The sequence below is a fragment of the Haliaeetus leucocephalus genome, unplaced genomic scaffold (genome assembly GCF_000737465.1).
Source record: "Haliaeetus leucocephalus isolate CR32 unplaced genomic scaffold, Haliaeetus_leucocephalus-4.0 Scaffold395, whole genome shotgun sequence".
In the NCBI taxonomy this organism is placed as follows: domain Eukaryota; kingdom Metazoa; phylum Chordata; class Aves; order Accipitriformes; family Accipitridae; genus Haliaeetus; species Haliaeetus leucocephalus.
Window position 1 is genome coordinate 6,778,605 of NW_010972831.1, and position 14,414 is coordinate 6,793,018.

Sequence of the window (14,414 nt, forward strand, 5' to 3'; positions counted from 1 at the left end):
TCTAATTTTCAATAACGTGAAGAAGGGCCATGTTTGTCATTAGATGTGACCCCTCCGAAAACATCACTGTTTTCCAAATATTTGGTATTCATTTTAGATCCAGCTTTAAATTCCCCTCCTGATCTCTAAAACTGTCTATCTGCCCCAGCCTCAAGAAAACAGCTTTTTTCTTCCTTCCTCTTTGCCACTCTGCTCACTCACTCTATACCTCCAGCCCAAGTTTTTTCTGTCTTGCTCTGTAGTTTCATGCTCCTTGCAGAAGAGTGTTCTCCCCTGAAACCACAGCTATCTGGAAGGGACTTCACGAGCCTCCCTGTGAACTGACACTTTTGAGCCATATTTACAGGACAGACTAAGACCGCTTGCGCCTCTTCAATCTCTTCCCTCCTGCACTTCAACTGATTTCACAGCCAAACTCTTTAAATCACTGCTTCCACTCACACCTCCCACGTACCCTCTCATTTTATTTGGCAGAGCATTTTTAGAGGACATTTCTGTGAGATGATAGAGAAAAAAAAAATTGTATCTCACTGTACTGCGTAACGGAAATGTATATGTTTCTATATTAATACTCAGTTTTCAGTACGCATCCTTAAGATTATGTTGTTTTAAAAACACATACAACAGCCCTGGCATATGACAACACAAAGCCAAGAAACTGCAAAACAATCATTACAGGATGTTTTTTCTCAATGTAAACATTACACAGAAAGAAGTACTCCTGACCTTCAGGAAGAAAGTTTGGAACAACGTAATCCAAAATGTTCTCTTTAAAATTACGATCACAAACAATCCCTGCAGTTGGAGAGTGGGTATCATGGTCATGACTGCTTAAAATATGGCTGAAACCACAGAGGCAGAGAACAAACAGGTTTTTATGACTTAGTAATAACAAGAAAAAAAAAGAGTGTTGACAGATGAGTGTGAAATGAAATAAGATTTATAGGAATACAGCTAAGAAACCCTACTCAGCAGCAACAAAAAGTATTTTGGAAGCTACCGTTACACATGCAGTAATTCCACCTATCTCCTACCAATTTCAAAAATGGCCTCATTGGTCCTTCACAGACAAACAATGAGTCGCAGTACCTCAGACAGATCTAGGAGATAATTCAGAGAATATTTCCAATGTCATACAAGGGCATGAATTAAATACGTTCATATCAAAACAGCACAAATCCATCTGTGCAATGCAAAGGAGTCCATAACTTTCCAGTAGACCTGGAAGAAAGCACTGGACCAGGCTGAAAGGAGAATGCTCATTCACAGCAGTATCAGAAAGGACTTAAAAAATCAGCTGTGTGTGTCCATGAAAAAAAAAAAATAAAAAAATTATCACATCAGACTTGCTCTTCTCCACCACGCTGTTACTGTACATTACACAGAGTTCTTGACTTCTTATAGTATAAACAAACTGCACAGTGGCCCATTAGTGGTTTTCAAGTTTATGCTAAGCGTTGCAATTTATTGCTGTCCTTTAGGTTAATGTACTATTATTTCATGTATTTATAATATATTTCTGGATTTGTTGTTAATTATGATGTAATGTTTAGATACCAAAGATCAATCAAGACCCCATAGTGTTTACAGATATATGTTAATAAAGTACAAAGTATACTAGATCTCTCACGATGCAAAGTTTATTCTATAGCTCAAGGTCAATATAAGATTTAACACTCAAGTTTGTATTTCAAAATTTTATCTATCCTCTTCTGTCTGGGCCAGTAAAGGGAATTACTCCAAGGTCCTCATGAGAAACACCAAAGCCTTTTCTGGCCCAAAGGAACACACTTAAGACAACCACAGAACGTTATAAGGATAAAACAGTGCGCATCCTCTAATTTGCCCAGGTCTAAACCAGGTATTCTGTGACTCTTGTTTTACAGGAGGTCTGCAGAAATTTTGTCCGTATTTTATAAACTCTTCAGCTTGCTCCACGAATCCTAATCAGCATCTGTCAAACCCAAAAGGGGTTCTGGCTGCCCAGACATGCTGCACCTCTTATATTACCATCTACTGCTGACTCTTCTCCATATTAATAGGATAACTTTGTTGAAAAAAGAATTCTGTACCCTCACAAAATTATCAATACTATTTTCAGAATCATGGACAATATAGCAGAGACAATTAAACAGTGTTTCAGATATTCTGGTACGCTTCAGCATGACTTGGAAAGAAATCATCCAGTACCTCTATGGAAAGCAAATAACAGTCTTGAGAATGTTTTTCCTAACAGGTGCAAGGAAAGAAATCTTTTAATATACTTGTACTACACAATGAGTCCTCCACCATGTAGCTTCCTTTAGCTTTGTCATTTCTCTCACCTTCCCCATTTCTTTCCTGCAACCCTTTCCATCGAAGTACTCCCATCTAAACTCCGTAACTTCTTGTCAATCTTACGCTGTCTTCTCCCATTTGCCTTCAATTACGCTTCCCCTATGCTTCCTTTTAACTTCCACTATCCTATTTCCCTGTGTTTCAAACGCTATGATGTAAAAACCTCCAGAAAACTGAATGAAATTTACCTGCCATGTTCAGAGTCTGACCTGAGTGAAACAGTAGGGTAATTTAACATACAGACTCCTACAAGGACATGTCATGTGTCAACAGCTCTACTGAAGATCAGCTTTCAAGATTGTCCAGATCAAAAAATTATTTCTGATATTCTGAAAATCTGGGTGGAATTATCTGAACTTAAGGCTTCAAAGCTGACATAGGTTTACCTATTTTATATAATGTAAATCTACATAAGTTTTTGCTATCATTTTTTCCTTTTTCCCACAGCTTCTCCAAATTTAAACACAACATTAATTAGAATATATTCACAAAATAAATTAAAAAAATAATTCAAGCCATAACTGAAAGAAAACAAAGCAGAAGTAAGAGCAGCACGTAGAAAACTTATTTTAAAAGCAGTTGATTAAAGTGGGATAGTCAGAGGAATGGCTGATTACACAAGCAATCCCATGGGACAGGCAGTGACCTTGTTTACCACTGCTCCTGTGAATGACTGACAGCCCACACCCAGCCTCCATATTTCAGGGCTTCTAGAAGTTAATATTGTACTAGCTTGCTGCACAATGCTTAAATGTAGACTATCGACTATCACTTCCACAGCAGAAGGAGCTACGCTGGGCTATCACAGTACCTCCCTATGCAAATCCACTCCTGATGCATGCGCATAATGCAATAGTTGGAAAACAAAGCTCACGACACTGAACCACGTATTTTCATAGTAATTACAAGAAACAAATATTAAAACACATTTTGATCTTCCTAGTGCTCTTTCTTTTCCCCTAGTGCCCCTTTTTCAGTTGTGGTAAGTTACACCAGGTACAATATGTATATTCTTGTGCATTTCATGGCATTAAATTAAACTTCAACAGTGAAGTGAAACAACAATAAAGCATGACTAGCATTACTGCAATAGGAACTTAACCCAGTTTCATGTGCATTATGCAATGTCACAGAGAAAACACGCACCACTATTTGAAGGACATAACTTAAGTATTTAATTATGCTGTGCAGGGAGATGGCAGAAATAAAAAAACCCATATCATTAAACAATGAGAAAGAGCAGCAGTATTGAGGCAAGGGTCAAAATAAATTAGAATACTGGTCTGTACTTGAATTTTCTTGGTTGAGAAAATTAAGGAAATGATGTAGCAACAAACACAAATGAAAAAATAATAAAATCACAGACTACACAATATGATTTATCAGACCCACACAGACTCAACTCTGTCTCCCCAAGTCGTCAAAACTGATTTCAGTTTCGTATAAAAACAATGGCAGAATCTGGGCACAGGAGACATTCATGTAAAGTCCCTTCAGCCAGAATAGCTGCTCTCTATTAATAACTGAAATTGCAAATGCCACTCTGCTTAGAGCTCTGTCTCCTCAAGATAGTTAAGCTACTTCCAATTGCAGCAGTTTCTTATTGTCTGCTTTCATCAAAGACTGATCAACTTCCCTAAATCAATCTTTATTATTTCAAGACTGTCCAAGATTCTTTCCTAGAAATAAGAAAGTCTCTCTTCCACAAACTATTTCAATAACTGCAACTACATAAGTATGTCAAAAGGTAGGAAGAAATTTCTATTAACCACAGAGGTTTACATCAAATGTTTGTAAACTATACCAATGTTTCACTACCTGGACACGGTACGTGACACAACCTTGAACAGTCTCTATGCAATCACGTCACAAAAACATTCATGCATTCCCCAGAAAAGCATAAAATCGCACATGTTCTGTGGCAGCCCATGCTGGAATGTTTTTATCATTCCCTCTGTTTACCTATGCTGACTGAAGTCAGTTGTAACAGCAGTTTGCGAGTCAGAATAACAAAAGCCTGACAGTGTAAAAGATTACAGAGGACCCTGGCCACCAGCCCACTGATGCTATCATTACGTTTATTTGTTCTAGGTTGAGATAATACTGTTTTCAGGGATTTTTTTTTCTGTTTACAATTTCAGATCAAAGAGAAAGGATCATCAGGTGACAGTCTAACTTTCATCTGCAAGTAAATGAGCTTCCTCAGTTCAGAACATGCTATACCTTTACTAAAAACCTTCCAAAATGCTCTTGGATAAAAACATGAGTGAAGTGTTGACTTATCAATGCAAGAGCTGTAGGACAAGAAAATGTATCCTTAACCAAAATGTGCACCACATACACATGCACATTTTTTCCCTTTACAGCTGAATTGTGCAAGCACGGGTTCTCCGAGAGCTTCGGTTCCCTCTCTGGTAAGGTTAAATACAACCAGCGCTTGCAATGAACTTTCGTGATGTAACACAGCGCATCAAACATGCTGTTTTTTGTTCTCTAAAGTCAAAAAGAAAAATAATTCTAAAGCATAAGTGGCACTTAAAGACTAAAAGATATTAATCCAATGTAACTGAAACAGTGGCTTCTGTCTGCATTTGCAGAAAAATAACTTTGAATGTTGTGACCTTGGGACACACATCACTTGAACCAATAATGTATCTGAGCACTTCACATTCTTTCATGGCCATTGTCCTCGCAATTCCCTTATGAGACAGAGGTCCACTTTCCATCTTACGCCATCTTCATCCAGGTCACACAAAAAAGTCACTGGCTTTGTTAGGAACCGAGTGATCTTTACAGTCCTGGCTCAATGTTTTATTCAGCAGATAAGCCTTCTTCCTGTATTTGCTGCTCAAAGTCAGCAAATACAACATAGATTTGCAGTAACAACACTTTAAAACTCAATTACACTCTGTTTCATTGTTCAAAGCATGCAGAAAGAGAAAAGGAAAACCATGTTATGAAGACTGGCTGTGAACAGTCAGGGAGAATACTCTTACTTACCCTTTACTGTGTCCAGGGGAACACAAGCTCAAAAACCCTACCTTAACCAAGCACAGTACCTAAATCTCCCTCAGCATCATGAAGCCAACACGAAGCAGACTGGCAGAGCAGACAAGCCCTAAAAAGAAGACCACTAACAAAAAAACCTGGAAGATGGCTAGCAGGTGCCTTTGGACACCGCTCTAGGGAAAAATGACCGTCAGTTGCTCAGAAAGTGCATATGGTCATGTATTGAACATATACTGAATACCAGCACAATCTGCTGTGAGCAACATTGCAGTACAGGGAAGGCTTCTCCTGTGGAGGAACTTGTAACAGCGTCATCCCCTTCTCCTCCATCGAGCAGAAAATTACAAACAGCATAAGCGTAGCTATTGGGATAGACCGTTAATGCAAACAACATTCTGTATTAAAATCCATTTTCTTTTTTTTTTTTTTTCCTAAACATCAAAGTGGAAAGTCTATATTTTATCCTATTCATTAATGGTATGATTTCAGTGACACTGTCTGGGTGGAGCGGCCAAGTCATTGCAAATGCTTAGCACAAATTCTGCTTTGGCTAAGGACAAGATACTGACATCCATGAAACGAGACAAAACCCCTTTTAGATCTCCTTCCAACCAGTCTGTGTATTTCAAAAAACGGTCAGGAAAAGGTAGGCATGGTCTTTCAGACTGAAATTTCTCAACCCCAAACCAAACCAGAATTTGTCTGGAATTTAGAAAAATTAATGCATGATGGAGCATATATTCTTTAGTTTTACTAAGTCAAAGTAACCATACAGCTAATATATCTGACTCAATAGAAGGACATGTGGGTGACTTAGAGACACTGCTTGATTGCAGTAAATCGATCAGAAAACATTATTAAATCACAACACTTGCTTCTTTTTCTTTAATATACATTAAGCATGCAACTTAATCCACTTAAGATGCTTCTGTGTATGAATGTCAGAGGGGACTTACTGTCACCTTCTCTTAGGAGACAGATGAGGAATACGAAGCTATTGGTCTGCCCTCCAGGGCTGATATTCTAAATTGGGTGAAATTAGAATTGCAACAATCTGTAACACCAAATATACATGTCAATATTTGGAACACCAATATATACGGTTCCCAAATTTCTGCTCCCAGAGCAAAATTGGTATGCCATGTATTATACAAAGCATACAATGCGGATCCAACAATTCTTGGAAAAATTGGTCTTAGAGTGTACTCCATGTACAGTCAATTTGTGCAGAAGCAGTGATCCCATACAGGGAACTTCTGTGTGTCCAGCAGCTTAGACACATTCAGACAAGTACATGAAACTTTTATTAATGTTACCAATATCCCAGTTCTTTGTCCATTAACTAAATGGTCCTATAATATCAGTAGTAAGTATTTGCAAGAAAGACGTTTATTGATCAAAAAGCAAGAAAAGAAAAAGCATGTAGCAGACTGTGAGAGAGGGATCCCCACATATATGCAAAATATATGGTGACGCACACTATTGGCCAGAATCTCACATACGAAAGGAGCTGATTTCAGTATGGACGTTAAAATACCACATATAAAAAGGGCATAATGGTGATGTTTAAACAATTTATAATGGGTACTAGCTAAACAAATTTTGACACTGATAATCACTCATGTCCATCAACACAAATTAGAACTTTTTATAGCTCCAGTACAGAAGGTGACCTTTAAGACCATTGGCCTTGATTCACAGCTTTAAATCGGGGCAGGAGGGAAAGAGAAAAGTCTGGCTGCAAATGTATAAATACTATTCTAACCAAGAAAGGAGGTACAGAGGCTTCCAGTGTGTGTCTCAGAATATCTGCACTGAGAATTTTAAATGGAACAGTCTCCAAAATTCTTGTCTAATGCTACTCATACCTGAAATCTATGGAACAAAAAAATAACACCACATACCAATCTTCTCACTGAACAACTACAAGTACTGTTATTCCAAAAGAAAAAGTAAAACCATCCACCATATTATGTAAATATTTTAAATGACAGAGGTGTATAGAGAATCACAGGTACCAATGTGATATTGCTGCTGGATAGTTTAATTATCAAGGGAGTTGTGAAATCCACCAATACGCCTCAGACTGGTTAGAATTTTCTCTATTTTATACTATTCCAAAAGCTATACTGTTCACATCCCAAATGAAAACTGTGGCAAACTAGGAAAAAACTTTACTGTGTTGTTTCTGAGAATTTTAATGCAATGCTTTCACAGAGAAGCTAATACTATATCCCCAAAAGTGTGTCTCAATAAAGGTTTATTCTCTAAAACATGTTATGTTTGGTTTCCGATGTATGCCTTAAAAACAAATTTATCAGCTGTAAAAACCAGCAGAACATCTTTGCTCCTAGTGACTGGAGTCCTGTCCTTTGGTCTTCAATATTTGTTATAGGATATTTCCCATTTTTTTTGCATGAAAGTAGGACAAAAATAACTCTAAAACATTAAACACATTATAGTACATGCTCAAATAGATGTGTATGTATACACACAGATCTCAATGCCCTTTATATTATTTACAAAAATCACTTGTAAGTACTATATATATTATCCCATATGGACAGTTTTTCCTAATTTTCTCTCACTTTCCAGATTGGTTATTCTTTCCTATAGTAAACTATTGCCTATAACAGTAGTTACACTTTTCCAGTACAGTAGCAGCAAGGCTTTAGAATATTTAAACTACCAGTAATTTAAATTCACACGGACTAAAACATTGTCAACCACTACTACATTAAATAAAGCTTTCAGATTCTACTTGTTACAAAGGTAAGGCAAAAAACTTGAGGGAAACTGCACAACTCAAATGGAAAAAAAATTGTTTGAAGGAGCTGTAATCATGGTACCACAATAATTCAAGCTTCCAGTGTCAGGGTCATAATCACAGTGCCTGAGGCTACTCCCTGTCACACTAGTTTACATCTGCCAGACTGTCACAAGTCTGTGCTTTCACTGTGTAATTGCATCAGCAAGTGCAATACTCATTTCTTACCCTGTGGTGACATTTTTATTTATGTATTTAAAACAGGTTCTTCAACAGTTACTCAATGCTACAAAGGTGAGGCTCTCGTCATGCCTAAAAGCATCGCAGTGAAGGATTCAAGCTGCACTGATTCTAACAGTGATGCTAGCAAAAATGCTCTCTCACTTTTTTCCACTTTAGCAGTAAATCAGTTTACTGAGCATTTTTTATATTATAATTTCAGACTTTTTCACCCTATGCTAATAGCCTAATTTAGTCTTCCATCTCCAAGAGCGGGATTTTTAAACTGGGAAGTTAAATATACATCACTATAGTCTCCAACAGGTTCCCCCACTTTGCTAAAGTGTAGACAGAAAGTAATTGCAGTCTTCTGATTAACTCTTCCTTTCAACTCTTTAATTGTCTGGCTTTGGCTTTTACCACCAAAGTCAGGCAAACCCTGACAGTTGCTTCACGGGCACAAGACAAATGTTTAACATGTTACATGAGAAAAGGTTAAGTACAAACACAGCTAATAATCTGGGCTCTTTGGAGGTAGTGTCATATCTGAATAAATCTGACAGCACCTCATTGTAAAGGGCAAGAATTTATTATTGTCCAGGTTAAACGCTGTGCTCTTATCCTTTCTGTGGCTATAACATAAGAAAGGCTCTTTGTGTGCTGAAACAAACATTAAAGTGCCAACATACACAAAATGTATAAGGTGTCTGGGGATTATTCTTCAGCAAATAGTTTAACTTACTTTGGCTTCAGTCTCTCCCCTGTGAAGTGTATACAAATGATGGACGGCACTTTGTGATGATGACCAAGGATGTGTCAGTATTTGAAAAACATGGAAATCATGGCCTAATGTGTCAGTAGTAACCAGCAACATCCCTGGGTAAAAAAAAGAAAAAGAAAAAAGAAACACAAAAGCACAAGAGATTAATCACTGCAAAAGAAGAGGCTTAAGAACGTCTATCTAAAAAAGCTAGTGTGGTTTACATTTTGTTCTCTGGAAACAAAAGAAAACAGTTGCAGAAAATTACTGAATTGAAAGGGATTCATTTCATAAAAATGAATCAGAACTTCAACTGAAATCGTATTAACAGTATTACTACTTAAGTATTACAATACAAATCTATAAAAGCCAACCAAAAAATCTGGGAACATTCTAACTAAAGTTGAGAACTCGTGTGACCAATATGAAGCACTGATGAATGTTAGAGTGAAACCCCAAAATGCTCTTCACTGGGAAAGAGCCAGCATAAAAAAGATTGATGTTTCCACAATAATATTTTTTGGAAGAAGAGACATTATCAAAACCCAGCCAAAACAACCCATACCAAAAACAATCCTGAAGAAGCATCTTTCTTATAAATCTATACGGAAGAAACTGCCTGATTTATTGCTTGAAAGGCAGCAAATCAGAGTTGAGAGCTTTCAAGTGAAATATTAAATTAGGTACTAACTTCATTGAAAACAGGTCACTGATGGATGTACTGAAATGATTAAATTAGAAGATCAGCAGAATCACAGTAACTTATATATGCTATTTACTTTTTTCTCCCACTATGTGTCAGTCCATAACCCAGTTTTTAAACATTTACAAACATATTTGAAGTCAATTTGCCATACAAATTTAAGTTTTTATACCAAAAAAAAAAAAAAGTATTTTTGTACCTAGAAGAGAAGTACGGCATCATGGCAGAACGTAGGACTACAGTAAACAAACTTCAGATTTATTTTTCTGTATAAAAATGTCCATATTGCCATGCTTATTAATGAAATTTAAGAAGTTATCACCCGAAGTAATCCTCTGACATTTAATTAATGTCAAGTACAAACTTACTTTAGCAGTTTAATAGCTACACTGAAGTGCCTTCTAAACAATTTTCAAGGTACCCATCTATATTAAGGAAAACCAGGAATTTCCACGTAGCTCTGTTGTGTTGATTCTCCACAGAAATCATAATTGAAATCTTTTGTCCTTCAGGAAGGGGCCTTAGGTGTCCCCATTTTACATGACACCTATTCAAAGGACAACTGATTACCGCATTTCTGTCATAAAAGACTGTTCACTTTCTCAGTTTATTTACACATGGCTCCATGATTCATCTTTCCCTCTTATGCTCACTGCTGCTGAACAAATATAAGCAGTTCGAGTTTGAAAGCTCTCACACATTAGCATTGAAGTCCCAGAATATATACCACTCAAACTTTTAGAATTAAACTGGGAAAAAAAAAACCCTCTTGTGTACTGAGCAGCAGAGAAACATTCTCTTAGTAAAGATTAATTAACTCTTCTACTGAACCACCATTACAACATCACTAGGTGGCTATCCTGAGTGTCTTCCCTCCTTGGCAATCCTGGAATCCCCCTTCCCTTCAGCTCAAATAGAAAAATTTCAGCTGCCAAAGCCTTGACCTTCCGGGCCCAACGTCACCCCGCAGTGCCTCCTCCTCCTCCGAGGCCGAAGCAGGTTTGCGAGCACGTGTCTGGGCTCACAGGAGGAACAGCACAGTCCCGAAGGCTCCAAACAGGATAGTACAGCATCATCGCAGACTTTGTGTGAGCACGAACAGGCGTATGCCTCGGTTTCTCTTGACCGTAACTCTTAAGAAATAAGGATTTTGTGAAGGTAAACAACTACTTTCAAGACTATGAGGCCCACCAGCAGTAAGGTAAAAAATTGGAGAGAAATCCAAACTGCATTTAGAGACAAAAATCGCCTACAAGTCTCCTTCCCAGCTTGACCACTGGTGATGGTAGGGCTTGGACAGAGCGAGGCCACCCACACTGCACACATCCATTTCCTCAAAATCACACAAATGCAAAATCTTAAATCTGACCTCAGCAAGATTCCCTCCAGTAGACATACTTTTACTGTTACAGGCTGTTACTCCGATTCCGAGTGTTAGAAATGAAAGAGAGTTTGTTATGGAGCTAAGAAATCCGTGAGTGCATTTGGGTATTATGTTTGGGCGGTAAGGCATGTGAGTTGAGGTTGGTCTGGATGTTAATGTTGGCTTAACTGGCAATTTCCTTGATTTGTAGTGACTGTGTTGATAGGAAATACAGCTAAAGTTGCTCAAGTGCAAGTCAGCCAAGTCTTTAGTGTGGGATTATGCACACAATTTGCATTAATTCTGTTCTGAAACATCACAAAATACACTTCCCTTCTAGTGAAGTGTGCGGTCCTCAGTAATATATAGCATTTCCAGTGGAGAAACCTGGAAGCAAAGAGGGGTTTGTGTGCTAGAATTAGGCTGCCACTATTACTGGAGCAAGGATAGTCCAAGAGATCTAATTCAACGCAGTAAGGATTTATTTTCTATATTCCCATGTTTGCCTCTCCTCACGCATTAGATAGCTTTATATAGAAGTTGAGTATGCTTTTGGTCCTTTTGAGCTCTCTCTTATTCCAGATGGAAAGGACCTTTGGAGAAGGGGAAGCTGGAAGAGATGAACACATAAGGCTTCTCTCAACAGTGAACAGACGGCTTCAGCAAACCTATATTTTTTTTTTCTTCCCCCGAAGTGCTAGAAGTGTTTTATAAATACATACACAGAGCTGAGTGCACCCAGAGATCTGAGCACAGCATTCTTCATGTGTATCCCATCACATGGCACAGTGCAATGAAGATCGTAAAAAAAACCTTTAAACGAGCCAAAAATCTGTCTGGAAGCTGGAGACAGAAAGCTGCGTAATAATCATGAGCCAGTGAAAACACAGGAATTACCATACTGTGTTGTCCATCAAATCTACCGGTTGTTTAGCTAACCAGTATCTCGTTTCCAATATTGGCTGGAAACGCAGGTGTCTGCGGACAGTGCAATAAACCCCACAGTATGCAGACATGATACAATTTCACCCTTCTCCTCACGAAGATTTTTTCCCAAATCTGTAATCTCTACTTAACCCAAGCAGGGCGCTGCTAGAGAGCTCACTTGGGGACCATACACTACAACGTATGTCGCACAAATCCATAAAGCATACGGTGCTACCTGTTTGTTCTTTTGATGACATACACCGTATCTGAACAAATGAAGCCGTGAAATATGCTTGCCTATCTGCAGGTCTGATCAGTTCCATATGATGTGCAGCGTTCTTGGTTCCATATTAATGTGCATTGCCTTGGGGGTTTTTGGGTTTAGTGTTTTTTTGGTTTTTTTTTTTTTTCTGTTTTTGCTAACTTGAAGGAGTACAGAGGTGAAAGATAATACATTTGTGGGTGGAAAGGAATTGGCTTAAAAATAGAAAGATGGGTGGTATCTGATTTGGCAATTATGCATGCCTAATCTAAAATCCTGCTCTCTGTCACTGTTTGGAATAACTGCATTTTATTAGATGAAAGCCGAGGGAAAACAGGCCCTTCGCTTACATTAGCGGCTATTTTTCAGTAAGTTAAAGGAGGACCTTTCATACTCACATTTACATTTGAAATACAAATATATACTTGCAGAACTTGTATCAACACAGAGGTCCCAAGCACAATACCACAGATGTGAAAGAACGTGTATTTATAAAACAGCATTTTGAAATATCTTACTTACTACTGTTATTCAAACAATAAATCACTGATGTTTTAGAACATTTAACTTGGGTTTTGGTGTGGTATTTTCCAGCTCTCATTACTTCACACTGAAGAATCACAGTTTTCAATTATTACAGCTCAGCCATTTCGTTTCTCTCCATCTCCCTGCAACAAAAGGCCGCTGCACCGCTGCAACACCCCAGCAGAAATACCTAATCCCAGTAGAGAAACATGAACTCAAATCTTGGTGGTTACCTCACTTTCACTTTCAAGTGCAGGAAACTTCAACTCAGCTTTCTAAAAGACCTTGTGACAGTTTTCCCAAAAAGTTGTTTAGACGGAAATATGGGTTAAAGCTGTCATAAGTTCAGTCCAAATATGTTTTCTCTTATGATGTACTTTATGTATGAATAATCATAGATGAAAAGTGAATAATTCTCAAGGATTTCCTGCTTATTTTTCAAACTGGCATTAATCCCTGTTTAACAGATAACATCTGAAATCAATTCAAAGTCTTGCATACACAGAACCCAGTGGAAATTTATGTGTAAAGCAGATATTACTTAGTATGTCTCTCTCTGCAAAAATTCTGATTTTGCTTATCCGTAATATGAGGGGCGCAGCTAGGTTAAATTAATCGACTGTTTTACTGTGTGGCTTTTCAAATCCACAGAGATGATTAAAATCCAGTTTAAAAGGAACAGGTATCCTAGATGGAAAAAAAATTACCGAAGCTTTGTTTTACCTGACAGATGCATTTGCCCCAATTTACAGCTTCCTATTTTTCATGCATTCTGTTTGGGAAACAATAAGCTTCTTTGAGGATAGAGACGTTAAAAAATACAGGGAATATATGCATAAAAGGAAAAACTAGTACAGATGTAGACTGTGGGTTAAGAGCTATTTATGCAGTATCAGAAGACTAAACCAGACTCTGGCCTGGCCATAAACTAAGCCCACGCCCTAAATGAGGTGCCAAGCCACAAAAAGCATTTGCGTCAACTGGGAATACAAGCAAAAGAAGGACTTCTAATTATAGGGCCTGGAAGCGGAAGCCCAGAGTGATTAGGAGTTTAGGCGCTGCTGTATGTTTATCTGGGAGCTTCCTCTCGCTCGCTCTCAGCCCGGGTTTGATAGATGAGGGTTGGCCTAAAGGGTGGGATTGAAGTTGCTGATGGTACACAGAGTTCTCCGCAATCCGAAGGAGACAGAGTCTGAATACTAAGGCTTCTGTGGCCTTGTAGGAACATAACTCTTTTCAACTAGGCGTCAGCTGGTTAGCCCAAACGGCAAAATTAGAGAGCAGCAAATCTCGGTTGGGTACTTGCTATAAAATCTAGGAAACCTGAGTAGCCTAAGCATCTCCACCACATCCTATTTATAACACCTATCTAATTGCATAGTTGTTTATTATATGCATACAAATGAGGTAGACACAATTTCACCTTGGGTTTAAGTTTCTTGAGTAACTTCGCTTTAAGTAATGCCATCTTCCAGAGTAACAGAAGGTTTTTCCGCCTTCCAAAACAATGTCATTCTGTAATTACACACTGAAGAACTCAAC

General features: G+C 38.1%; 1 protein-coding gene across 8 annotated transcripts in view; it reads right to left on the minus strand.

The window, feature by feature from the left end:
• BCAS3 (breast carcinoma amplified sequence 3) overlaps positions 1-14,414 on the minus strand; it is a 374,628-nt gene that overhangs the window by 255,156 nt on the left and 105,058 nt on the right. For all 8 annotated transcript variants that reach the window (XR_774766.1, XM_010573787.1, XM_010573786.1 and 5 more), the window contains one exon: positions 9,075-9,208. Coding sequence is in view for 7 of the 8 variants with exons in the window: in XM_010573787.1 (XP_010572089.1) it covers positions 9,075-9,208 (134 nt within the window). In the remaining variant the exon portion in view is untranslated. The remainder of the gene's footprint in view (positions 1-9,074; positions 9,209-14,414) is intronic.